This window comes from Parambassis ranga, chromosome 15, assembly GCF_900634625.1.
Source record: "Parambassis ranga chromosome 15, fParRan2.1, whole genome shotgun sequence".
Classification (NCBI taxonomy): Eukaryota; Metazoa; Chordata; class Actinopteri; family Ambassidae; genus Parambassis; species Parambassis ranga.
In genome coordinates, this window is record NC_041035.1 from 12544092 (window position 1) to 12572054 (window position 27963).

The 27963-nt window shown below is 41.7% G+C and overlaps 3 protein-coding genes across 3 annotated transcripts; 1 reads left to right on the plus strand and 2 right to left on the minus strand.

Annotated features, from left to right (window-relative positions):
• Positions 1-205: 205 nt before the first annotated feature.
• Positions 206-15791, minus strand: pgbd5 (piggyBac transposable element derived 5). Its single transcript, XM_028423927.1, has 7 exons — positions 15074-15791; positions 9833-10263; positions 6794-6928; positions 5448-5622; positions 4931-5128; positions 3942-4047; positions 206-3856 (listed from the first exon to the last, which is right to left on the minus strand). The coding sequence occupies exons 1-7, from the start codon at positions 15462-15464 to the stop codon at positions 3661-3663; spliced, it is 1632 nt and encodes a 543-aa protein (XP_028279728.1). The 5' UTR covers positions 15465-15791; the 3' UTR covers positions 206-3660.
• An 817-nt stretch (positions 15792-16608) lies between these two features.
• On the plus strand, positions 16609-22487 carry cog2 (component of oligomeric golgi complex 2). Its single transcript, XM_028423593.1, has 18 exons — positions 16609-16777; positions 17166-17327; positions 17496-17561; positions 17637-17717; positions 17824-17927; positions 18175-18283; positions 18538-18717; positions 18836-18960; positions 19223-19349; positions 19456-19595; positions 20294-20355; positions 20440-20591; positions 20675-20860; positions 20952-21024; positions 21123-21265; positions 21567-21706; positions 21816-21999; positions 22089-22487. The coding sequence occupies exons 1-18, from the start codon at positions 16721-16723 to the stop codon at positions 22185-22187; spliced, it is 2190 nt and encodes a 729-aa protein (XP_028279394.1). The 5' UTR covers positions 16609-16720; the 3' UTR covers positions 22188-22487.
• Positions 22488-22716: 229 nt separating this feature from the next.
• On the minus strand, positions 22717-26092 carry agt (angiotensinogen). The gene is made up of 7 exons (XM_028423594.1): positions 25935-26092; positions 24508-24955; positions 24050-24416; positions 23792-23916; positions 23563-23711; positions 23293-23449; positions 22717-23210 (listed from the first exon to the last, which is right to left on the minus strand). The coding sequence occupies exons 2-7, from the start codon at positions 24928-24930 to the stop codon at positions 23034-23036; spliced, it is 1398 nt and encodes a 465-aa protein (XP_028279395.1). The 5' UTR covers positions 24931-24955; positions 25935-26092; the 3' UTR covers positions 22717-23033.
• Positions 26093-27963: the final 1871 nt, after the last annotated feature.

The window sequence follows — 27963 nt, forward strand, 5'->3', positions numbered from 1 at the left end:
GGCACCATTAAAGGAGAGTGAATCAGATTATAATAGGATTATATTTTTAACATCGAGTTTAGTTCTGGGACAAGACAAATATTTGTGTCTCCATCGGTACAGTTCCCAATTTACACACGTGACAGAAATTATGAAGATGAATGGAAGATTTCAGCAATTTGATGCCTATGCAGTGATTTACCCATGTAATGCAATTATCTAAATATCAAATGACCTTTTTTAGTAGTTAATCTGGATGTACTGATTTGAGTGTAAATGTAGTACAGTAGGACAAGTGCAAAAACATTTTCAGAATCTAAATATGGACTGTGATCATTATTATTATTAATTCCATGCTGTGCATGTTTTAATCTAATGTGTTTTAGTCACTCAAAACACTGAACTGCTGCAATGACTGAACTAAATGAGCAGAAAAAGGCACTGTAACATCTGATCCATGGCTGATCATTAGAGTGGGCTGAGTAGAGATTTCACATCACAGATCAACCTGAGAATTTAAACATCAGACACCATGTTTTTTTTTTATCTACAACCGTCATTTGAACTCAGATTACAAAGGCATCACAGCAGAGGATCCGCAGCTTCTGAAATATGATGAAAAAAATAGAGACCCACAGCTCTCTTTCTGCAAATGGGCTGATAACAATGTTTCAATAAGACCAGAAAAAAAACTTCAAAAACTGCCTCTCACACTCTCACATATCATTTGTTGCCAAGTAACTGTGGCCTTTCAGAGTCTCCGGTGCATAATTTCTCCTCTTATTTGTGGTCTGAGCTCAGTGATATAAAACCTCTGCAGGATGCAGCACATCCTCAAGGTGTGTGTAGGACAAATGCAGCTATATTTGTACATATATGTGGTGCACTGTACTCCGCTATATTCCACTCCATATGTGTTTTCCACTTGTCATCCTCTTTTTCTGTTGTAATGACTGGATTCATTCCCCTGGCAGGCGTTGCATTGTGGGCTTTTGATTCATTTCTGCCTGTAGAGTCAGAACAAAATGGTGGAATGGAAAGGAAGCTCTAGTTTATATATATATATATATATATATTCAGAGACTCGTGATTGATATTTTAGAAGCTGTATCAAATATCACTGATGCTGCGCTGTTGATCATGTTGCCTAATTTTAGCCAGCTATATATGAAAATAAGAAAACCACACGGCTGAAAAAAAGCTCAACTCTATAGCTCTAAAGTCATAAAATAACTTGTTAGTATGTTAGTAGTGAAAAAGCAGCTGAAATTACAGAAAGAAACGTCACATTAAAATCTGAATTAATGTGCAAATCCATCTATTGGTGGCAAAGCAAGAAGACATAAGAGAGCCTCAGTCAAAATTCAAATAAAGAAAACAATGTTTTTTTTTACATGGGCTGACTGATAAGTTTGTAGCCTGAGGTAGACGGAGTGAATCTTTGTAGCTTTGGACATGCAGAAAGAGTGACGACAACAGTGACTGCTGAGTGACCTTCTTCATTTTGGCGTTTTCACTCACACAGCACTGCAAACAGACATATTCTGCAAAATCACAAACAGGGCTTTATATAGCAATGACTGTGCAGCTCAACTCCCTCTACCTGAAGCCACAATCCTACCAATGAGCACGTGTGAGGGGCTTATTCTAAATAAAAAGCATGTACATAATAAAAACAATGGATGGGAGACTGTAAGTGGGCCAGAATACAGTGCAGTCAGCTGGACATCATGACAAGTGTGTAATATGCTGATATCAAACATTGTATTAAAATCACGAGCGGACATACGTGACATGATTACAAGGTAAATAGAGACATGGCTCACACACACATTAATGAGGACAACAATGCTTTGGATTAGTGAAAAAGTTAAAAAATCACAATCTTGAGTCTCAGAGTGATTATGGACAGACAGTAAACAAAATATTCACAAACATACTCTAAATCTACAGCGGAATCTTCTTCTGTTTTGGTTATGGTTTATTTTCTACCTCATCTGATTGGTGTTTTTTTATATAATTTACTTATATTTACAGATTTTATTCTATGAGAGGAGTGTATATTAACTTCTTTTGTTATTATTTCTAATCAAAACTAAGAGGATTATCTAATAAATATGCTAACTTTACAGCTCCTTTTTTAAAAGTGCAAGACTGTGATGGCGGGGAAAAGTGCATGAGTCCTGTCAGTCATCATGTTAATATAGCATCACACACATCTCTCCATGCTGACAGAGCATACCAAATCCTTTCAGCTAAACTGATTTTACATGTTGACTGCAGAACAGAGTGGGCTGTTCTTAAAGCTACAGGCAGCAGCAGTGTGGAGTGTTTCAGACGAATGTCCACCGCTTCTCTCACACCTCAGGAGGAGGCTGCTCTAAATCTAATAGATGGCAGGGAAAATGCTGCTGGATGAAAGCGAGCACTCACAAGATGAAGCCAGCATATCCTCAGTGTGCATTACTACCTTAGCTACACTGTCATAAAATGTTGTAAAGTAGGTGCCATGGTTTTTTTTTTAAAATCACCAGTCATTTGAATGTTTTCAGTGCCATTTGGCTTTATATAAGCAGGATGTGATTCAGTTTTTACTTCCTGGACTTGAATCTTGCCAAGTAAAATGATCCAAACACACTGCCTGTTGGCCAAGATTGTACTCGTTGCCTAGCAACATGGACTTTCTGACCATTTAATCAAGGAGAACATGTTCTGCCCTGCAAAGCTCAAGTACAGTTAACTCAAATGAGACAGATGAATAAGACTTTTTTCCCTGATGGTTGATGACTTGCAGATTTGGTGGCATTTATTTGGTTGTTAAAGACCCAAAACTTCTTCTTAATATGACTACTTGGATCCTGTATCGGCACAAGTTGCAAGAGAGATATTTGACCTATTTTTTTTCTGGGCTCTTTTTTAATGAGAGAGATGGTGGCGCTCTGCTGCGTGTAGCTTCATCTCACCCTCTAACACGCACAGTATGCAGCAACACGGCACATCTGGGTCACAAAAGCCAAACATTTTTACATCCTCATGTTCAATATCGCGCACACAAATGGCAGTTCCACTTACTAAATACACACGCACGCACACACACATTTTCAAAACTCCCCTGGAGCAGAAATCATTTTCACATTTAACAAGAGAACACCACAATCCAGACTCTTAGTGCATGCAGCGTGTGAACGTACCACAGTCCTGGTTTACTAAGCTTTTGTTACAGGGTCACAGGTGTTTCTGCAGACTGTAAATATTCTGATAAATAAAAGACATCGCACAGGAGATTCAGGCTCATAATTAACAAAGTGTTGAAACTTGTAGTCGACATCATGTAGGAGTGAAATCTTCTCATTTCATTGTTCTTTTTCTTCACCTCTCCCTGTGAATAAGCTCCTGCTGACAAATCCTTAGTAAATCTGAGTGGGTTAATAGTTGCAGTTGATTTATGTGAACTGTTCCATGGCTCATGATTCTCTATTGTGTAGTGTGCAGCTGTGTGTGTTAATGAATATTTACAGAGCCATATTAAAATGACCACAGAGACATAAGTTGGCACTGCTTCAGTATGATCACATAGACACAGACTCCAGAGTCTGTACAGCTGAGTGTGAATGTATGTGTGAGTATTGTGTGTGTGTGTGTGTGTTTTTTTTTATGTGTGTACGCCTTCTGTCTTCCTCCTCACTGTGTGGGGGAACAGTCGTCTAGATCCAGCAGCTCTCGGACCAGTCTCTCTCCAAACTGCGCTCGGCTGTAGCGTTTGACTGTGTAGGCGTCGGACATCTTGTAGAGGATGTACGCGTTGTTGATGGCGATGCTGATAGTCAGCCAGAACACCTGCTGCCAAGTCTTGTTGGGTTTGTGGAAGATAAAGTACCTGTATGAGGGCAAAAAATGGCTGCTGAGTCTCAGGTTGATATATGCAGATATGTTATTAATGAAATCAAATTCGATGCACATACTTGCTGTACTTGTCGTCATATTTGCAGATGTAGCTGAGGTGTGCTGCAAAGGCTTCGACAGCCAGGGGACATGGGATCTCTCCGCTTTTCCTCTTAATAATCATCCCTGTCAAAAACACACGTCACACACATGATGAGATCCAACTGAGGTGCCTCATCTTTTCTATCACCTGACACAGAACATTCAGATCTTTCATCTTTGTTAGAACTTTTTGTTCTTTGGTCCCTGGAGTGTGGCTTTGTTTAGTATCTTGCTACAGAGGTACAGTGCAAAATACTGCTCGTCTGGAAGGCCATTGTCCTCGAAACACATCCTGAACTGTCTCTGTGAGTATCTGTGTGATGTAGCCTTGAAAGTGCTTTTTGTTTCTTTAGTGGGCACCTTGCTTTGTCTTCCCTTTCCTCTTTTCTGGAAACTGCATTCACTTTCATCTAATCTATGAGAGAAATAATTATGAATGAGGTGCAGACGAATGTTTGCATAAGGATTTCTTCCAGCTGAATTCAAATGAAAAAAACTTTATCTGTCACCAGGGGGCAGATAAAGGGCACATAGGCACCACAACAATGACACAAAGCATTAGCAGGGGACTCAGTGTTTATCATACTGTCCTATTTAAAGTAATTACATAATATTACAACACTTAGTTGATGGCATTGGAAACTATTTGACTCCTAATGCTCAGAGGGAATACATTTTAACACACACACAAGCACACACACAAGAAAAAATCAATACTGGATCAAAGTGGTTTAACTGATCTGCTTCAGTGAGAGCCCACGCACACACACACTCCAGCGCTGAAACTAGGTTTAAAACCCACCAAAACTGTTTAATCATGAGTGGATTATGCTGCAAGAGGAGGGAAATATCATGATTATTTCATGGATTAGCATGGATTAGGTGCTCTCATTGATTCTCCTTGAAACAAACAACATCCAGAAATGACAAAACAAGTACTTTGGTGAGCACAAATCTTTCCATTTACCTTGTTTTGTTGGTGAGTAAGCATTGGTGAGGAACCTGAAGTGTCCCTTGTTGTACCAGCTGATCAGTGACATGCTGCCTTTCATCATAACACGTGATTGGCCACGCTGTGCCGGCGTGGCGCCGCAGACCAGCATGTTTTGTGGTAAGCCTGTACAGTCGCTCTTTCTGGTGCTCAGCAAACCACAGCAGTGGATATCTGAAGAGGGACAGAGAAGAGCTGCAACATTTCTCCTGAGCAGAGACGAAACAATGTTCTCAATTTGGAGAATGATTTCTATCTGTGTGTGTGTGTGCAGTAAGTGCTGCAGAATAATTAACTCTGCTAATTAATCCAGCAAGATAAAACTTGAAAGAAAAATGTCAGACAACGGCTTCACAGGCTCAGAGTCTTCCCGTGGTAGCGTCACCTAATTAGAATGACAAAATACTGATTGTATCTCTTCTTGTTCTTTACTTGACATGCTGCACTGTGTTGTGCGGTTGGTATTTATTATTAAGCGCTGCATTTTGCGTACCTTGTTTGCTGAATTCTGAGAAGAGGCTGAGGCTGGTGATGGACGGCCCCGTGAAGATGATGGTGTCCTTGCCTGAGATATTCTGGCAGAGCTGCTTTGCCACCAGGCTGTGGAGCTGCGGTTTGTTCTTCAAGGTGGCCAGACCGTCTGTTCCCTCCTTCAGATGGACTGAGATCTGCAGTGGAGATTTGTTTCAACAACAACGTAAGAAGGAACAAACAGCATGTACAAATCAAGCAACTGACTTTGACTTTGAAAGTACGCCGGTTCATTTTCCCGTTCTTAATAAATAGACTGAGAGCAATTTTCTTGTGTTACTTTTACATGATATACAATCTCTGAATGGGCACATTTATGGTTGATGTGGTGGGTTAAATACCCCAGAGTTTAACCTTAGCTGGAGTATTTTTGTTTTGCAGTGGTTTGCTTTCATAGGAAGCATTAACAGTGAACAAACAGACACTGACACCCACAAACAGTCCTGTGACCCTTTTGCACTTTCACAAGCTAAACAGCATTAGCCTGATTAGCCAGTGTCTACGTTAGACCCTATTAGACTAAGTGGTCAGTCCATGTGTGTGTGTGTGTGTTTGTACTGGCTAATGGAATCTCATTGATTCACTCCATTAACTCATTTTATTTCTTAGACTTTTTTCCCCCTTTCTCCCTCGACACAATTCATTTAGACAGAGATGATCTCAGTGGAGACACACGTCAGCGTACAGCCGCCTGGTAAGGACTGAGTGACTGCCAAATGGCTGCATAATATGAATCTAAATGACACATCACTCGGTTGAGGGATTATAAGAAAAAAAATGACTGTTTATTTGATTTATTTTAAACAAACAAAAAGTAAGCTTCTGGCTAAAGAAGGTAACAGGTTCCCCTGCAGTGTATGAACTCTTATGACTAGTACTCTGCTATTATTGACTTGCTGTGCATGCCTCAGGTCCTTCAGGTCATTTTAGCTATATTATATATAGTTGTTTTCTAATAAACAATTGCAAAATGATATCAATTAGTTTTAAAGTAGTAGTAGTAAAGTTTCCTTTTTGTCTTGTGTAATGACCTCTGTGATGGTCAGAGTGAGACAGGCTCTGTCAGTCGTCCTGCGGTGGTGTTACATAACCAGCGGGCGTAGGAGTGGAAGGTTCCAGTAAGGGCAAGGTTGTTAGTCAGCAGAGCAGCTCTGCATGTCTGAGATGTGACAACACATCCTGAACTCTAAAACAACATCAAGGGAAAATGTTTTTATATTTCTGATGTCGAAAAGATTGGTCCAGTCAAATTTAATACACACACACACACACACACACACACTCCTCCTGAGCACTGAGTGAGTCTACCTGACAGATGAATCCAGTGGAGGTGCACTGTCGAACCCAAAGGCTGAACTTCCTCTTCTTCCTCTTCCTCATCTCTCTTTCCGTACAGGTGGTGATGAAGATGGGGTCCTCGTCTATTAATGGCTCATGTAGAACCTGAAAAAAAAGGACAGGCGGTGTTTTCACACACATGAGTGTGTCCTTTTACATAACCATGCCACAAAAACAAAAGGTGATGACCTACACAAGGCTCTCTGTTTGTGATTGTGTGTGATGTAACTTTACAGTTAAGGGTGAGAAAGAATCGAAAATCCTCAGAAGTCTGTTGTACTGTGTGTACTCCACACTGTGGGAGAAAAAAATACACACTGTTCCCAGCACTGTGGAGCTCTGTCTGAGAAGTGTACTCCCTTGTCAGTCTCACAGTTTCTATCTGTCTGTCCTACTTTCCAATTCCTTGTCATAGTCATCATGTCAAAGCATCCAACTGATTCTAAACAATTTCAATATTTATTACTTATATTTTCCAACTTTGCATCTGCTCTCATTCATTTCCCTTGCTGATGAGCATAAACAGAAGACATGTTTAGTCACAAACAGCCGTGCGCCCCGCCGCTCTCTTGCATGTTTATTTCCCTGCTCACTGACTCTAAATTGGTAAGAAGAGGTCAGGTCAGAATCTGAGGATTTTCCCAGGCGGATTAAAGACCACATTTAAAAACTGGCACACATTCCCAAATCCAAACACTCACAACAAGCAGAGTTATAACACACAACAAATATTTGCATTTCAAATTTCTCTGGCCTCTCTCTTCCTTTGGTGTCCTCCTGATGATTTTACTGAAGTGAGTGTTAACCAGCAGCTCAGTCCTGCTCTTACACCACAATCGACCGGTCATTTTACTGTCAAATATGGAGTTATGGACTAGACAAGTAAAAAAATTGACAAGGCTATCTCTCCTTTGAATGGATGACATCACTCAAACCACAATGGCCTTTTAAGAGATATCACATCCTGCCAGCTGCTGCACAGCGACAGCTCCTGCACACCAGTGAAAATAAGGCCACATTTGTACATGAAGGCTTGAAGAAAATCATTTGCATGAGTTTGTTAATCTTGTATTGGACACAGACAGGAATAAAATCAATTTATCCAGTCACTGTGTTGCAGTGGATGTTCTGTGAGGGCTGCGACAAATGGCCTTAAAGATTTTACACGTGCTAATCAATACAGAGCAGTGGCATCAGTCCATCTTAATGACTCGAGCTGCTGCAGATATTCTGAAGTGTCACTGTGATGCTGAACAAAAAAAACTTATAAAAATACAAATAAATAAATTACAAGCATACAACTTGGCTAAATTGCTCATTGGCTTGCAAAGTAGCTAGCTTTGTTAAGAGGTCTGGCTAACAAACAAACCTGAGAATACAGAGCAGTCAATTTATAAAATGCATGAGGTATAATAAGGTTTTGTCCAGTTAATTCTGTCCAATAACATCATCACTAGTTCCAGCCCAGTACATGAAACTCTTTAAATTCAGTCTTTTAATGAGCAGATTACATTTCCATTGTCTGTGGAGCAACAGATTCACTCTGTACCACTCTCACTGGCACAGAAAAAGAAAAAGATAAAGCAAACTGGCCTACATACACACAAATCACCCCATCAACGCTAACAATGCACACACACACACAAAATTCTGTCTGAGTCAGTCTGCCCTAGATCTTTCTAATGAAATGAACCCAAGACTTGGGTTTGATATGAAGAGTTGATTGCTGGTAATCATCTCTCCCATTGAAGCAGATGAATCAAACACTTTCCAGGGCTTCATTCATTTTTAAAAGCCTGACAGCGGCTGCAGGGGTGATAACACATGCCACTGGAATATGATCAGCCACCCCCGGTGCACTCCTTCTAACCAGATTCTGAATATGAAAGCGTAATTTGTTTAACCTCAAAGGCAACCATCCTTGATTTCCATCACACCAGTAATCAAGGATGTGTAATTGCAGCCTCCTCTCATTCCTCAAACAGAGATCACTTTCTGTTTTGCCATCAGATACCTCAGAAACTGAGCTGGACTAAAGCTCACATTGTTATGAAAGAGCTGGTTTGAGCTGAAACAGGTCAATGATTCGTGGGTCTTCTCCAATCTGCAGTGCTGCTGCTCATCCAGAGAAGAAAGTAAAGTAGGAGTTTGAAAAAAAAAAGACACGATTCACCCAAAATAGAGAAGCAATGCTGGCGCTCCACTGCCCCAGTTGCATAAATGTGGATGTAATGCATACAAGTCCAACAGAAAACAAGCTGAAGTTAACTGTGGGAAAGCCTGTTAGAAATGAGTGCTCTACCAGAGACTCGCTGTGTAGACTGTTTTCAAGCTACTTAGGTGGTTTGTCCTACTTCAAACAGGATAATTGGACAATTGTATTAAAGTTGATATTTTTAAATATATATATATCCCCTTAGGTTAAACTGTATAGCAACAATATAGCTGAGAAAACAGTGATTCAACACATTTTGGGTCTTTTGTGTCTCATATTTTATGTATAACTTCTGTCTCAGCTCCATCTACTGCATAACTACCAAAAAATGTCTCCAAGAAGCTGAGAAGGAGGACTGTGGTTTGGCTCTGTGTCGGCCCTTCAGTTTGCTTTATTCAAACTCCCAGTGCTCATATATACTTCATTACATAAAGATATTCTCATTTACATATTTTTCTGTTTCTACTGTCAAAGACAGACTAAAGTGGTGGAACTGTAGTCCATCCTCAGGTTGTGAGAGACACATTACAGATATAACTGATACCACTGCAACAAGCATCCTGGCTCTCCAGCTTGGAGGTAGAGAAATATGAGGCTAAATGGTTAGCAGCAGCAGAACTTTCAAAACAAAAACATACACATAGAAGCTTTAAAGACTTTGCTGAGATTTCAGCTCTGGATACATGTAAGATGAACACTCAAAGAAAAAAAAACAGAAGGAAGTCTTTGCTATTGCTTAAATTATGATTAAAACATGATTATTGAGAGTTGTAGGCCTGCAGTACTGCACCCACCTGTGTCTGTGAAGGTCTGAAGGTGCAGCCGAACGACTGCTGCAGCGAGTCCAGGAATGGCTGGATCTTGTACAGGCCCTGGTTGCTCCCCTGCGATGGCCGAAAGGCCACAATATGGAAGTATTTGAGGATCTTCTCAAATCGTGCCTGGCTCATCTTCAGGGCAATGCTCCGGTTACTGAAGAATCCTGAGCTCCAGATGCTGAGCACAGACTCACAGTGGTGCACACTGGTGGAGATAACAAACCCCAGGAATGCCTTCATCTCTTGGGATGTGACAGGATGCCAGCCTTCATCTGAACCAAAGCGCTCCTGAAACTTCTTGGCATACATGTTGGTCTGAGTGACCATGTTTTGGATGCAGTTGTCTGGAACAAAGAGCTGGAAGAAGTCCAGGGCTGTGGCAGTGACTGACATCTTCTGAGCTGGGCCTGGATCAGAGAAAAATACAAATTATGACAAAGAAAACCAGACTGACACAAAAAGAGTCCCATGTGGCTTCACAAACACACACACGTACACACACTTGCTGAGTAAAATGTTTTTCCTTTGGACATAATTTTTTATTCTGTTGAACTGTCACTGTCACGGCTGTGTAGGATGCTGATACATCTGAAAAATACACCACATGTACAAAGAATAATCACTTGACTTTTTCATGAATGAGCCGCGGCAGCGTTTAGTATGAATGTCAGCATCCCAGGGCAGCTCTTAGATAGTTGACACGACATGACAGCCATCACACGGCCATGCTTGCCACAGTGTGGCGTTTCTACGCTCACAGGCAGCGACTGTTGATGCAGGCAATGAGTCAATATCGTGTTCTCATGTACTCCGATCAGGACAGGGTCATGAATGAGAGGCATCCATTCAACACCCTTTAAACTGCAAAAAACAGCATCTAAATAACATGCCAATTTATGTTTTAGGACCTTCTGCTGTTGGGAATCCTCCCTTTTTTTGTTTCCCTGCCGGACTCTCCATACTTTTACATCAGCTTGAATAAAACTAATCTGGTATTTATTAAGAGAGCCTCAAGTAATTTACTTAATTTATGTCAAAGTGATGTATTAGCCATTGCACTAAAACACATAAGACTAATGATTAAGAATTCTAATTGGCAACCATCTAACTAGAAAAGTTATGGAAACAACCAGCAGGGTCGGACCAAACTTTTCTGCCTTTAACAGATTTCCCCCTTGACTATTTGAGGGGAAAGTGACATTTAGCTCCTATTTAAGGACTTCCTGTCTGTTAGCTTTTAGCTGTTGCACTTGAATCCACCCAGTCGATACGAAATGCAGCGACAGGCTTGTGTTTGCTCTGGTAAATTAGAGATAGTCTCTGACGTTGTTGGATCTGTGAGAGGGAATTTGGACGCTGAACAGAGTGACTGCCGGCTCAATTGAACAGCACGATCTCATTATCCCTGAACAACGCAAAACAAGGTTTGGACTCTCTCTCTCTCTCTCTCTCTCTCCATCCTTTCTCTAGTCCTGAGTGGCTGCATCCAAAATAACAGAGGGCTTTTGCTTCATCAGTCTTTTAATGAATTGAAGATAATACATACAAGACAAGAAGTGGAAAAAAAGACTTGTGTACAAGCACTACCCACACGATGATGATGATTGGGAACTAGACAGCGGAGGTAGCCGAGGCAGCACTCAAAAATATTCTCATTTGCATCCCATTAGACTTGAAAGGCAAATGTAAAATGCAGCGTGACTTCCAGGCTGCTCTGTGATAAAAAAAATCATCAGACATTCAGACTGAAGGTCCACTGAGGCAAAATAATTTACCTCAGCTCATCTCAGAGGGAAGCCAGAAACACAACTCAGGGACAAGCTCGTCATTTCTATGGATAATGGAACCGTTTCATCTGCTGCAGAGAAAATATATCACATACTGCCAAGCCTGCGTCATTCTGATGTCACAGGTTTAAACGTTTTATGTAATACTCATTCTTCTGATATTAGCTGATGTTAGTCTGTATAGGAACATTGGAAATATTCATTTCCCATGTAGGCTGCACACACACACACAGACGTATAATCCCTCATGATTATCAGCTGTTGTAGTATTTCTATTGTCGAGGGACAAACATCTGCCTGGTAGAGCTTTTATGCTTGTGGATTAAAAGAGCGTAGAGAGATTACCGTGTATTTGGAGTGGATAAAGCCTCCATGCAGACTAAACACGTTCCGAGTTCAGTTTTTAGTGGAAACTAAAGAGAGGCATTTATAACAATCCTCACCTGAGACAAAAAAGTAGGATCAATCACAGAGAAAGTTGTCTGTGTTCTATTAACATGCACAGTTCTGTTAGAGTTGCTATTGTTCAGAGAGAGCGATATTGCTGGCTTCATCACCCTGTTAAGTGACTGTATTTGGTCATTCCAACATATTTTTCAGGCATCCTCACGACAAGAAATTTCTCTAAGCCTCCTGTATCTCTCTCTCCTCACCATTCTCTCTGCTCCTGCACACAGCCCCTCTGTTTTCAAAGTCTTTGTTGATCTCAGCCAAAAGCCCACACCGTTCCTCACAAGCCTGAAGAATTCAGAATTTTCTCTTGTTCTTTCTTGGTTGTGATCTTTTCAGAATGAAACATCGCTATGTTAGACCAAAGCAAGGACCTTGGACACTAAAAGACGCACCCTAAAACTGCAGTTCCTCAAATGGCTGCATCAGGTGAGCTCTGTTTACACCCTGAGAGTGGCTGCTTTGGATGACAGCTAACAGGTAGCCAGATGTCTACCTTTGTCACCTGCGTGTCTGGACTCCACTGATAAAACTTCCCCCATTTTGTGGTTTGCTAAACTAGCCGTGTTGCCAATATAGTGGTGGCCAAAGCCACCACACTGAGCTCCAAAAGTGTCCTGTGGTGGACCAAATTTAGTGACCTGTATCATAACACTTTCACTTTGGCAGACTGTTGAATCCAGCAATGTTGTATCCAATGTGTCTCACAGAGACAGAGAAGTTTTCATTAAATGGCTCAAAATCCTGAAATATTCTGATTCATAAAAATTACTGATTGGAAAAATATGTTAACATATATACTGTATTTTGATGTAGAAAATTACATTTCAGCTGGTGTGTGTTTCCTCAGATGTCTGCAGTGTAAGAGGACGTGCAGACACAGATAAGAGACAGATAAACTGACATATGGAGCAGCACTAATCTATCAGCCATGCTCAGTGATGTGAATGAATTAATATCTCTTTAATTCCCTTCATGATAAGATGGTTATATAATCTAGGATGTGGATGTATACTTCATAATCCTCAGGCTGGTCCTGTGCCACTCGCCTTGCCCTGCAAGAGATGTAGATAAAAAGCAGCACCTCTAAACCTGACCTTGTGCAAACCTAATTTTTAAACCCAAGCCAAAAACACAGCATGGTCTCCAAAGTTTTCAAAAACAAGGGTGGATCTCCTACTGTAAACAAATGCAGAACCAGCTGGACTCTGCATGAGGTTGACTGGATGATAACTGACAGTGCCTGATGATTTATGTACAAGGTGCACAGTGTCCACAGAGCATACCTGTCACTTCCAGCACTGTGTCAGCACATCGACAGATGCCAGACAGGTGGATAGAAGAATCACAGTCCAGCGTATGAGCCAACTCAGTGGAAACCTCATTTAGCGTAACAGCAGCTTCCTAAGCCATTAAAATCTGTAGATATGCTGAAGCTAAGAATGTACTCAGACATTAATGTGAGCGTGGCCTCTGATTACTCCAGGACTGAAGTGTGATTATGCCCTCTGGCAGTACTACAGTACATCCAGGCAGCTCCTAAAATCATTGTAGCCTGAAAAAGGAGGGTGGACTGTCAATGGCTGTGCAAACAGACAATAACTGCAGTCCAACAAAGCAGAGACACACCTGCTGCCACCATTGCTTAAGTCAACAGAGCTACACACAGAGCAGGGTGGTGCAGGGTATGGGGCTAGAGAACATCCTGTAACATTTGTCTCACCATTCATTCATGCACTTCAACACAGTTTGTTTGAGATTAGTTTGAGTGATTAAAACAGGCACTACTCCATGTCAGGGGCGGATTACTAAAGGACTACTAAAGTACTCAAGTTAGCTGAATAAATGGGTCTGTGGAGGGAAAAACAGAAAATCTAAAAATAAATAAAGCTATTATTTTTGTCCTACATAGCAACTGTATTCTGAGGTAGGCCAGTGTTATCATTTTCAATATAAAAATATAATATATAAAACCTTTGATCTTATTATTGGACCCTCACATACCTGGATTTTTGCCAATGCCATATATATTACAGTTACTTTTACGATCGATGATAGGGGTGATTTTGTTTTAACTTTCCAGCAATAGGATTTTCCACTGCAGGAGAGGCGCTAGGTCACATGACTAGGTGCTTTTTGACTGTAGGCACAAAAAGGAGCTTGAACATTAGTGTGTGTTTCACAAACACTGAGTGTGTGGATTAGCAAGGATGTTCCTGTAAATAAAAGGGAATGGCCCTATATCTGCAAGTTTCAATAAAATACACACAGTCTACAAGAGGCCCTGTAGAATTCATCCTAAGAGGAACTCACATGGTTCCTGCAGTGAAAAAACACATACAACCTGCTACAACCATATGCTTTATCCAAGTCTGGAATGGTGCAACATGTCACGGTGGGTACAGGCTGGCATCCCCAACCTATCCTCTTTCCCCACTGTATACACCCAAACTACACTAGCTGAAAAAGCAGTGTGAAGACACAGGCTTATTGACAGCATGGTGCAGGAGAAGCATGGAATACAGCAGTGTCACAATGCAGACACACAGATGTCACGCACATTCAAACAGACAGTTGGGAATCAACCTGGCAGAGAGGGACAGATTTGTTCATGACATGCATCCACATATGTAAAGTAAGACTTCGACCTGTTTCAATAAATTTCACCGCATGTCTCTCTCTCATACACACACACACACACAGGGCAGCATGTGTATCACAGCACCAAGGGGCGAGGTATCAAAGACTAAACCTTTACTCTCAACTTAACAGCAAATAACAATGCAGTGTCATGCTTCCCTACTACACACACACACACGCACTACTGAAACCAAAGCAGACAGCCTTTTGTGTGCTGTTGGGGGGGCCTGTCTGACCTGAAAACTGCACTGTTTGTGTCTGTGTCCATCCACTCACTCCACAGCCACGGGCAATTCTTCCCCACTGCACAAATGACCTTATTCATCTTGTCGTGTCTCACCATATGTCTCTTTGTACGGCGGCACCGTGACATCCTGCAGGGTCTCCGTCCAGCCCTCCTCCGCCGCCTGACTGTGGGACAGGGAACCCGGGGGACCGGCTGCGCTGCCTCCGCTGCTGCCGCCTCCTGCTCCCCCGCTGAGCCCACTTTCCTTATCGGCCCGTTTTTGGTGGTGGTGATGGTGGTGGTGGTGCTGATGATGGTGCTGCTCATCCTCGCCTATTTCTGCTATGTAGTTGTCGGAGTCAGAGTCACCGGTGGTGCTGTAGAAAGGATTGTCGCTGCTGTCATCCCCGGACTCGCCGAACACGTCGTCGGATATCTGCAGGCTCTCGTACCGGGAGCGGGCCGCTTCCAGGAGAGACAGCGCCTTCCGGCCGCACTCCGCCATCTCTCGCCCTCTCTCTGCGTGTAGTGATGCTGTTCTCCCACCTTCCTCCCTCTCTCTCTCTCACCCTTTTCACTACGGCTTCAGTGGCGTGCGAGTGGTCACGATCCCAGTGTGGCGGCTACACCCTCCCCCTGTCTAGAGTGTATGAATTATGATCCACCTGCCTCCACGGCCACCCGGCTCTGATGCGGAGCCCGGCGGTCAAAAAACGTGCGGACACCGGAGGAACTGTGAATCCTCTTCAAGGGTATATTTCCGCCCCCTATGCTCTGCAGACAGCGCTGCGCACTGGGCACATTTACCAATAGTTATGGCACAGCATCCGGGTTTGGGAGAGCAGCGATTTTTCCACACACACGGGAACACAGGGAGTGTAGTGGCTGCCGCCGCATCACCTGACAGCGGAGCCCTGCGCTGTCATCCAATAAGAGTCCAGAGAGGAGAAGCGATGGAGCAGAAAGGAAGAAATGTTAAAGATTATTATGATGGACACATTATGAGGAGGGTATTTAAAACGAAATCATCCATTTTCAATGAATTTGTGGGAAAACACACACATATTTCATATACAAGCACACATTTCTTCTCTTTTATCCTTTCACACATTAGGGTTTTCTGATAACTAAGCTTCTGAAAAGCTAATCATTTCAATCAAATTGTAGCATTAGGAAAACAAAAAGGATTTCTCCCCTTTTTAATCATTGTAATAAGAGGTAGGCCTACAGTTTGTCTTCTAGGCATATTAGAGAGAGCACAGACAAAATAAAACCATCGTCACTCAGAAAATGAGATAATAAAACTCCAACCTGTTTAGAGCAGAAACAGCCAAGACAAACAAATGGAAACCAAACGCTGATTTTCAAAGTTAATTAAATAAAAACTACTACTTTTGAGAAGTAACAATGAAATGTGAAAAAATATATTTGATAATGAGATCATAAGTCTTACACCATTAAACAGCACGTGAAGTAGTAAATAAAAGTAACATGCAACCTTTTAAATACTGACTGGAAATTTACACAGAACTGGAGACCCACAGAGCAGCGCCTCTCCCGGTCTCAGCGCGCTGTCATCACCAAGTATTGTGTGACATCTGCCGTTAGGGGGCAGCACTCGTATCGCAATCGGTCCTGATTCTTCTTCGTTGGTGCGCTTGCCATGTTTGCGGAAGCTTGGCTCTGGCTTCAGCAGCTAACTGAAGACTTGTCATTTTTTTATGTAGGTAGTTTGTATGTAGCTGTGTCTTTTATTCCAAAATGAATCTACCAAAAGGACCAGATTCTTTGTGCTTCGACAAGGATGTTTTCATGAAGGTGAGAACCTGTTAACGTTACGTTTTTCAGGAGCTAACGGTAGCGTGTGCTGTCAAACTAATTAGCATAATGCTATCTAGACGTCGATAGTTTATTTTGATGCTTCATTTCTCTGTCGTGAGTCGATTGTTTGTCAGTAACTATACACATTTTATCCAATGAGTAGGACAAAATGTTTACGCCTTAATGACAAACATATTGTCCAACAGTAAAGGTTGCCGTGCAGGAACCACAATACTGATCATATTTATGCGTAAAGCTTTATTTCTCCCTCTGTGTGTGTCTTGTTAAGTTTGTCTGTACCTCTATGCCACTGATGTCTGTAAGTTACAGTATATACATAGCTTACCACCCAATGCTCCATACATGTGTGACTCACTGTCCACAGGATGACTTTGACGTCGACCAGTTCGTGGCTGAGTGTCGGAAACATGTCCAGCTGGAGGAGATGAGAGAGGACCTGGAGCTCTACTACAAGCTGCTGAAAACGGCAATGGTGGAACTCATCAACAAGGACTATGCAGATTTTGTTAACCTATCCACAAACCTGGTCAGTCATTTTTCACAGTCACGGTCATTGGTAATGTAGTTTTCGAGTCGTAAGACTATTATCAGTGGCTGTCATTATTGAGATGTTTTTGAAGTCTTGTGGACATTAAAAATGTACCGATGCAATGAAATAATTGTTTTTAATCTGACCTCTATTTCTCTGCCTCAGGTGGGGATGGACAAAGCCCTTAATCAGCTCTCTGTGCCATTAGGACAGTTACGAGAGGAGGTTATGGTAAGTTGTGTATAAGCTTTAATACACCACTGCCACAGAGTGTTCGTGCATGTTTTTACCTGTGATTCTGTGCAGAGTCTGCGGTCATGTGTGAGCGAAGTAATACAGGCTATAGACAACCAGCTGTCCAGACAAGAAGACTTGCAGAAAAAAAAGGTTTAGTATTTCTTTTCGATTTGTTCGTGGTAGACAGTCTAGAATGACCTGCCAAATTGTGAGTACAATAAGTTATATATAATAAAGTATCATCTCCATCCATCAGGTGTGTGTATTGCGGCTGATTCAGGTGGTTCGCTCAGTGGAGAAGATTGAGAAAATCCTTCACTCGCAGAACTCCAAGGAATCCAGCTCACTGGAGATCAGCAGGTGAGGGTTTAACATGTTAATTCACCCACTACTATCTCCTGATACATTGTGATTGCATTGGTGAAACAAGACATGTACAATCATCTTGTACAAGGTCAAGTGTCAGCAATGGAGTAAAACTCACAGATTTGCATAGCGTAAGTGCTTGAATCGGAGGTTCAAATTGTTGAGCTTGGTCATTGTATGGAGATAATTCTCAGTCTCTGCATATGTCAGACTGTTTGACTATCTCTCTGTGTGTGCACAGTCCCTTGTTAGCAGGACAGATCCTGGAGAGGATCGCTACAGAATTCAATCAGCTGCAGTTCCATGCTGTACAGAGCAAAGGCATGCCCCTACTGGACAAAGTCAGACCTGTAAGTGTTAATGGGTCAATCAGTCAGACAGCTAAAAGGCAAAAGGCACTCAGTTAATCAATCAGTTGTCTTGACTGGCTGCTTGTCTGTGATCAATTGTAATTATCTAAAAAAAAAATCAGTTTCTGTGAATTCTTATAAGTGCTAATGGTTAAAGGACTTCTTAGAAAGCCCATACATACAGCCCATATCTACATTGAATACACATAGAGTATATTAAAATAAATAATGTATTCTTTGATGTCCTGCACCAGCGAATTGCAGGGATTACATCAATGCTGCAGCAGTCTTTGGAAGGCCTGCTTATTGAGGGCCTGCAGACATCCAACATAGACATGGTGCGTCACTGTCTCAGGACCTATGCCACAATAGATAAGACTCGGGATGCTGAAGCTCTGGTAGGACAGGTGCTGGTCAAACCATATATGGATCAGGTAAGCACATATTATACGTTCATTAGTAACATGGCTAGAAATTGTTTTGTTTGCAGGGAATCCTGCTGTAGTAAATGCTTTCTATAACACCTAAAAATTGAATCTGTTCTTCTGTTAGGTGATAGTTGAAGAGGTGGTGAAGTCCAGCCCATCTGGTCTCCAGCTGATGTATTCTAGGCTGTTAGAGTTTGTTCCCCACCACTGCAGAATACTTAAAGAGGTGACTGGAGGAGCCATATCCAGGTTAATATTCATTGAAGCACATTCATTGAAACCATTCAAAGACCACATAGTTCTTTGTTGTGCATTGAATACTGTTGTCTGGATTAGAAAAGCAAATTGTTTGCTTTCATCTGTTGCATTTGGCATGCAGACCAGGCTGTGTGATCTATGTTTTACACACCATTGATATATTTGAATATATTATATTAATATTATTGCAATACATCATTTACTAATCAGATTCTGCGTTTATCACCATATGTTTAACGTTCCCTCTCCTCAGTGACAAAGCTGACACAGTGCCTGGTTATGATTTCCTCGTTAACTCTGTGTGGCCGGAGATAATTAAAGGCATAGAGGAAAGGCTGTCTTACCTCTTCAACCCTGGAAATCCTGACATATTCTATGAGGTACATTGACACATCTGATGTGTTTGTGTATGTGTTTATGCATGACATGGTCACATGATTCAGAGTGTGATTGATTTTTTTTTTTTTTTTAAATCACGTTCCTTAGCGTTACAGTGTGAGTATGGAGTTTGTGCGGAGGTTTGAACGACAGTGCAGCTCACAAGCCAGCGTGAAGAGACTGAGAGTACATCCCTCATACACCAGTTTTCACAACAAATGGAACCTGCCGGTTTACTTTCAGCTACGGTGGGTATCATACTAGTACACTTGAAACTTCTACAGTGCTTATTCACACCACCACCAACACAAAACCAGCATTTTGCTGGTAGATTAGCAGACACTAATGAAAGGGGTCGCCTTAGATGTTGATTTAGTCTTATGAGCACCTTTTGTTTGATTGAACATCCAACAATAGTGATGTTCAGTCTGTATTTAATATAGTCAGAAGTGAATTTTTGCATAGCCTGTATTTTGAAGAATTGATCTGTCTTGCTTTAAGGACTCGAGAGATTAGCTTGTATTAAAATAACAGCCGGTCAGCATTTTTTTTGAGAATAAAGACAAGCTGGCAGATTCTCACAATCTGAAAAGCTAGTGTTCATAGGAATATGGGAATGTGCTTATGGTTGTGAATTGAGGATGTGTGTCAGCATATTACTAAACATGACAGTGGACCTTGACTTAAAGGCCATTGATCTGTGTGAAAAAACTAGACAAGCTGTTTGTGATCCTTCTCCCATCCCCCACACACGTACACACTGTAAAACACACAACACAGGGGTTCATCACTGCATGTTAATGATTGTGTCCCCATTTTGCAATATAAACCTCAACAGCTTGGCTTTTCTGGAAAGTTGGGCATTTCCTGGCCAACAATGTTGTTTCACACTATGAGCCTGTCAATGTCGAGCTAATAACACTGTATGTCGTACCTTGTTTTCCAGGTACAAGGAAATAGCAGGCCACCTTGAAAACGCCATAAGTGATGGTTTAGACGCAGCACCGGGTAGGAATTTATTCACCATCATGCAACACCAAATTTGTCTGTCTAATCTTTATTAACATTGACTGTGAGTCTGCTTGTGTCCAGCTGGCAGTGCATACCACCTACAGGTGTCTGAGGTGTTGTGGTCCTGCCTAGTGAGGTGTTGGTCAGACAAGGTCTATCTCTCACCTCTGGCCCATCGCTTCTGGAAGCTCACACTGCAGCTGTACTCACGATATGCCAAGTTTCTGGATGAGGTAAGCTAGACAAAGATGGATTTAAGATGTTAAGAGCTGCATACATTTTTCTTGTTTTTCATCTTGACTTGTTGTCCTCATAGGTATTGACTAAGACCTCTTCCCCTGAAGTGACTAAAGAGCCAACCAGGCCTCTGCCAAGCTCAGCCTCGTCCACATCCAGCCGAACATCACTGGACGAGGGAGGCAGTGAGAGTGGGAGCCCAACTTCCCTGTCTACTAAGCAGCTTGTTCACATTGCAGCAGACATCCAAAAACTGCAGGAGCAGGTGTGCACACACACACAAACCAATACTTCTTCATCTAACCTTTTTTAGTTTATTCAGTTTAACATTAACAATCTTCTCATATTTCTCGTAGATCCCGGATTTGTCAGAGACGATCAGACAGCGATTAGAAGCTGTCGGATTCCAAAACTTGGCTGTTGTGGAAGGTAAGCTGTTCAAAAGTTTCAGATCACTTTTGCTTTCCCTGTCTGATGTTAACATCAGGGGAATCTGTGACTGTGTATACCTTTCTCTTCTACATCAGATGCTCTAGCAGACTCCAAGGCTTGCCTCACAAGTAGCATTCCTGCTCTGAACACCAGGATGACTCAGCATCTTACTGAACGTTGCTGTCGCTTCCTGAAAAGCGCCTCCGAGGTCCCACGACTCTACCGTCGAACCAACAAAGTAGGTGAAGCTGCACACATGCACACTAATGCATGTCCCGTAAGTCCATTTGATTATTTTCTTAGATTTTACATTTCTCTAACCAGGATTCTCTGGATACACCTACCAAAATGTATCATACTACACTGCTACCTGATGTTTATTTAAATTGGCAAATGCAGTTTTGACACGGACTAATGACTGGAGAGCTAAAAAGGAATCTAAGACAGGAGCCGTGTGGGCTGGGACAATAAGGAACTTCTTAGCATAAGCAAACGGGTTTGTTTATTGATGCTTTTGACATTATGTTTTCTGTGTGTAGGACACACCTGTGCGTGCATCAGCATACATGGACAACGCCTTGCGTCCGTTACACCAGTTGTTAACTGACTCAACAGGGTTGGTCACTCCTAACACAGCACAAGAGTGGCTGCGAGTTGCACTGTCTGAGTGCACACAGAAGTAAGCCTGTAACACACTTCCACAAACAATAGTTTAACAGGCCCAGATGTAGTGCTAGAGAGCTGCAGTCATTTCATTGTTAAAGACGGATTCCTCTCTTTGTGTTTAGATACTATGAGACCATCTCTGAGGTGCTGAGCTCAGTGCGAAAGATGGAAGAAAGTCTGAAGAGATTAAAGCAAGCCAGAAAGGGTGCGAGCACGATTACTACAGCTGGAGCGAATGGTGGACCCACAGATGACAGCAAGATACGTCTTCAGCTGGCACTGGATGTCGAATATTTGGGGGAACAGGTATGCAATGTTTGCACCCTAGCATGCATCAGAATACTGTAGAAAAATCTGAAGTTACAGCATATATTATTTTGTATTGTGCGTCTCAGATTCAGAAGATGGGTCTTCAGCCAAATGACATCTCCATGTTTTCTGCTCTGATGGATCTCGTGAAAGAAGCCAGAGAACTCGCTGAACAGAACCAGTAAAGCATGTGACTCCTCAGTGACTGAAACCCTTTAACAGACTCTCCACAGTGGAGCTCAGGCTACAAAGAATGTAAGAAAACAGACACTACTAATCTTTAGGTACAAAAACATCTCGAATGTGGACTTCAGAACCACAATGCATTTCAAACAGAAGGAGCCTCCATATTCATGGAATGAACATGTTTCTGTTTCTTGGTGGATTAATCTGAGATAAACAACTGATAACATGTGTTCAAATCAAAGTTGTATAATATTATAATGTATGAATTTATTTGGGAATAAAACGAAGGACTTTGGATACATTTTTGAATGAGTATGTTTTAACTAACTACAAATGGTTTGACCCTCGGTACTACCAAAAAAAGCTGCAGTAATCCACGCAGAATCATTGTTGAACATTTTTAATTTAATATTTTGAGAAAGCAGAAAACCACTCACATCTCCTACTGTTCATAAATGTTGATGTACACATTTACAAATTGTTTTACATATTAACCCATGTTGAAACAATGAAACAGTCTGAACACTGTTGCTATACTTGGAAACAAATGTTTTATACTCACAAATCACACAATAAAAACAAAAATAGACTCTTAGTATAATACATGTATACAACATGTTGGTAATACTTCATGTTACTGTACTTACTACTGAACAATACTGTACAGAACTCTGCTACAATAAACGAATCAATGACTTCATAAATACTGATCAAGGCAGAAACTTCAGAGTTTCTGTGATGGCACTAAATGTTGCTTCACTTTCATCTAAACATTATTTTTGATGAAAAATGATATCATGCCCCTGCAGAGACATATGCTGCTCATGTCAGGTTTGTTTACATCTTTAGAGTGTAGGGTTGGTTATCTTACCCAGCATGAGGATGGCATTTGATTCTCCTTCTATAACAGAAAAGAAGAAAGGTCTGTTGATGGATAGCTTCAGAGGGACGCCCTCCTCTTGTCTCGTGTCCTGAGCTTCTGCTCCCTCTTCAGACATCTCAAACAGCACCTTGTTGACAGCCTGGGGAGAGACAAACAACGCAAATTATTGTGTACATCCATTTAGAATAAATTATGATAAGCTGACCACTCATCTTGCTCACCTTATCTATAGTGAAGGGTTTGATGTTGCTGAGCTGGCTAAACTCAGCCTGGGAACCAAGCAGTTTAGCCTCAATCTCTGGATCCATGTCAGTCAGCAGATCATGCAGATCAGTCACAGACGACAGGGAGAACTTCGGGAGAGACAACTCCAACAGACTGAAAGAGGGAAGTGGATTTTAAAACACCTTATAGCTGTTAATAACGTTGTTTAGTAATGGAGTTGTAACGGATTTGACTTGTTTAGTGTTTATAAAAAGTTAAATATTCACCCCTCTTGGAGCTTCTGATGCCAGCCAGACATGACGCCAGTGCGCAGCTTTGATTCTATGTCAGAGAGGCTGGCCCCTTCATGAGGCAGGACGAGCAACATGTAAGACCGTTTGCTGAGGGACAACTTTACAACAGTACACTGCCGCACCTTTAAGATAAAAAAAAAATAGTTAAGATTATAATGAGCTTGAATTTCCCACAAATCGGCATACAAATGAGACCTTATACCTTGTCGTTCAGGTAGTGGTACTGACCCGTGTGGGTCATCAGTGGGGCCATTACTGTGGTCGTTTCATCCACATGAAACTCTTGCAAAGAGGTTTTTTCAGGCTTGAAGGCAGTCCTCCAGTTGCCTGAGCAAGCACAACCAAAGAACACAGTTAGACAATACACACCTGTAACATGAAATCAACCCCAGATACATCGGGCTTCATCCCTGCTTTTTAATATGTGTTGTCTTGTTCACGCTGCTTTCCTGAAACAGACCTTGGAAGATGAAGGAGGTGATGAACAAAAGGTCGCTGCTGGAATTCACATCTTTGACGATTTGCTTCACCATTCCATGGGATGTCTTCTCCACAAAGCTGTTCACCAGCTGCTCTGCCTCTGGAGATTTGGAGAAGTCTATGCCTCTGATGAATGATGTATCAGAGAAGTCCTGCGTGCCCTGAATAAAGTCCTCAGACAGCCGAGCATCCTGGCGAGTAAAGGCCCAGACCTGGGTGGTAATTTCGTCTTTGGGACCATCATCCACCAGAGAGTTGATGCCCTGCAAGGTTTTAAGGACCTTGTGTCCATCCACTAAGGACACACAGTCCTCTCGGTCTGTGTCACTGCTCAGACCTAGTAGAAGCTGGAAGAAAAGTAAATGTATGGTTAGGAAAACAGCAAAGGACTTGCCTGGAATCCAGTCTTATTAGTGATAGAAAATGTAAAGCAAAGACCTGGAAAGAGCTTGCTGTTCTCTTGGAGGCCCCCAGGTAGAAAGTGACAAGGGATCCGTAGGTGTTGACTGGAGAGAGAAGGGTGTTGGTGCCCTGCTGTTTGCTGCTGAGAGCCTGGTACATCCTCAGACCCAAAGAGTTCATCAACTCTGCCAGGACCGCTGTCCTCTCTGTGATGTTCTGCCTTTGTGGATCCATCTTTGATGGGTCCCTGATGTCTGGTGTCAGAATTTCTATATCAAGGGGGGCCACTGGAAGTGTTTCCAGGGGCTTTATGATCTGGGGCTGCAGGGTCTCACAGCTGACATTCTCGGCAGCAAAAAGATGGAAAGGATGAACGTAGACTCGGTTGGCTTGGCCTCCTGACAGGCAGCAGCAGCAGCACAGTAGGAGGGCCAGAAGAGGGGACCGTAGTCTCTGCATTTCACCGATGCTTGGTAGTTTTCTTCTGGTGTTGGAAGAAAGACAGATGGTTTCAGTTCGACCTTACTTTGCGTGCATCAGCCTATCAAATGCTTGTTGTGCCCTTGGTGAGGCTATTGTTGTAAGTGTGTAAGCTTTCACACAGATCTGGCTGAATTGGATTTTCAGTCTGACAGGAACACTGGGCATAGAGCAGCATGTCAGTGATCGATTGATCGCTCTTTGTGCATTTTCTCTCCTGCTGGTCAGTGAATGAGAGCAGGCATTACTCTCTGCAACAGAGGTTGCATAGATAATGAAGACACATCTACGTATGTCCCACCGTGTTTGTGTGTTCACAGACAAAATAAGATAGATTATTCCATTCGGACATTGTTTACTCAGACCCTGTTGAAGCAGCACTCACAGAAATGTGTTTGAATTATCAGCATAGTATAAAATGATCAGAAATGCGCAGACGTGACAAATGCCGCTGTATTAATGTTATAGTAAGTCATAAAAACAACATTAAGATAAACAACATATACGGTATAATGTGCAAGTAAGAATGTTGATATTTAAATGTTGACTGAGATTTGAATGAACCATTGTTAAGAACCACAGTAAAAATAGGACAGTTACGCAGAAATGTGGACTGATGGACTCTCGGAGGAGCTGAGCAAACACTGGATTATCCTCTGTTTGGACATGTAGCACAGGACATGGCCTTGATCCCTGATCAATTAAACTCCAATGTACCAATACATAGCTAAATTACCAGTGTACCTGATGACTGATACAATAATGATTATTTATATTTAGAGACTTTGCAGAAATTAACCATTTAATTGAATGATTAAAAACATTTTTTTGGTATTAAAGAATATAATTGGTAAGTCTATTGATTTTTTTTAAACTTTAAAGTGTCTTCCCTCATCTGACAATTCACTCTGCTGAACACTCAAAATGCACGAATTTAGATAAAGTTAAAAAAAAAAAAAAAGAGAAGAAAAAGGTGCTCTTACCGATGGGTTCTGCGGTGGCTGAGTGAAGTCTGGCTCCTCTGCTCCCTCACTTTAATCCAGCCAGCCTGGACGTGGGGCTCCCACTCTGGTTACTGAATAACCAAACCAAAGTCAGGGGCTCCTGCTGCAGTGACTCACAGCCCGCTTTGTACTGACAAGCTGCTGTTATAGATAAATAGTCTGACGGAGAGAAGACCACCCAATGTCCCTCAACATGTTGACTTTAGCAGGATGATGCAAGCACATCCAGGAGGGGGTGAACGGGAGAACTCAGCTTCCACAAAACAGGAGTGAGAAGTAGAGGGACAGCCAGGCATGCCTGTGTTTGCCAGAGTGATTCACTGAAATGTCACCATGTTGTGGAAATGTTTGTGAAAGAGCACCGGATTATTCAAGCAACAGTTCAAGTAAACACATTCATGACAAGTCTACGCAGGAAACACACTCAGTGATTATTGTCCTAGTGTCAGTATTGACTCAACAATGCAAGCAAATACAGAAATGCTGCAAGTATGAAAGTGTTTCCAAGGTACTCTATTAAAGTGTTATGAGTTAAATTCTGGTGGACCCAAATGCAGACACAAACAGCAAAACAAAATTCAAACAAAAAGTGAGCTTAATAATTAAAGCCGACTAATATCCTGGGCGGCAAAATCCAATGATCCAAAAAGTGGGGACAAATACAGTCAAAACTAAAAACCAGAACTGGAGGCCTGGACAAAACACTGAAAACAAGGAGGCACGCAGTAAGATCACAGCACAAAAAGACAAAGACAAAGGGGGTGCACAAGACTGGAATACATGGGAGATAACAAGACACAGGTGAAGACAAATCAGGACGAGCAGGTAATCACAAAGGAGGGAAAACATGCGGAAGTAAAACACACGGAGATACACAAGAAAACAGCACTTTCAAAATAAAACAGGAACCAGCCAAAATAAAATAAAACACATCAGAAAAACATATGTACTAAAACAACCAACACGACCAGCAGAACATGGGGTCATGACCTGATGGGACCAGTGTTGGTGACTTTTCTTTGAGTTACTGCTGTTTACCCATCAGGCTTCTGCTTATACATATCTGATTATAACCTGGCTATTAAAATAATATGACAAGCGCCCACTGGGAACATTGTGATTGTCATTGTTTCTAATTTTACACGATTTACACCTGATACATGCAAATTTAGAAACCGCTTAAAAATAATTAGGTTCATCCTGACCACCTTAGACCCTCCAGATATTAATGAAGGTAGAAGAGACAGTTTTACTGCTATAACCTATCTAAATGCAGAGTAAACAATGGTGTTATAAGAGTCTGAGAGTGAGACTGTTATAAAAACTCTGACTTGTGGTACCAGCTGCTGTTTGTTATCTTGGAACACCTATAAGAGTCTTAGGATTTTATAACTGAAGTATAAAATATTCCCAACAATTGCTGGGAAAACTACATACACCTTTCAAAAGTTCAAACACTTCTTTGTGTAGCAATCAAGATGGTATTGCAATAAAGGGTGACTGTAATACAGAAAATCCTTTCACACAAAAGCTTGATTCGACGTGGCAGGATACACGGCAGGTTCTCAGGACTTTACAGTCCTGATATTATCTTTTACAAACACTGTTACCTGATAGGAAGCGAAGAGTCAATAAGTAACAAAGCTGAACTTAAGATAATTTTACATACCGTAAGTCATACAGTGAGATGGATTATTGTTGTTTCTGGTCTGATAAGCCTTTCTATCCCAGGACTCTGCTTGTTTTGGTAAAGATATGTGCAAAAGGAGCAAATAATTTTGCTTTTCTTGTGATTGAAAAGAGATCATGGTTTGGGTCTAGGTTACCACGGTAACAGCCTTCACCATCTTCTACAATACGATTTACTGACTGCTAAAGGGCCGACGCAGGTGACATGGTGCAGTTTGTGTGAATGACACCAGTTCTGACAAAAACTGCAAATATATTTTGTCACTATAATAGTTTTGAACATGATCAGACTATTTGGCTAAAAGTATGCACCAGCTGT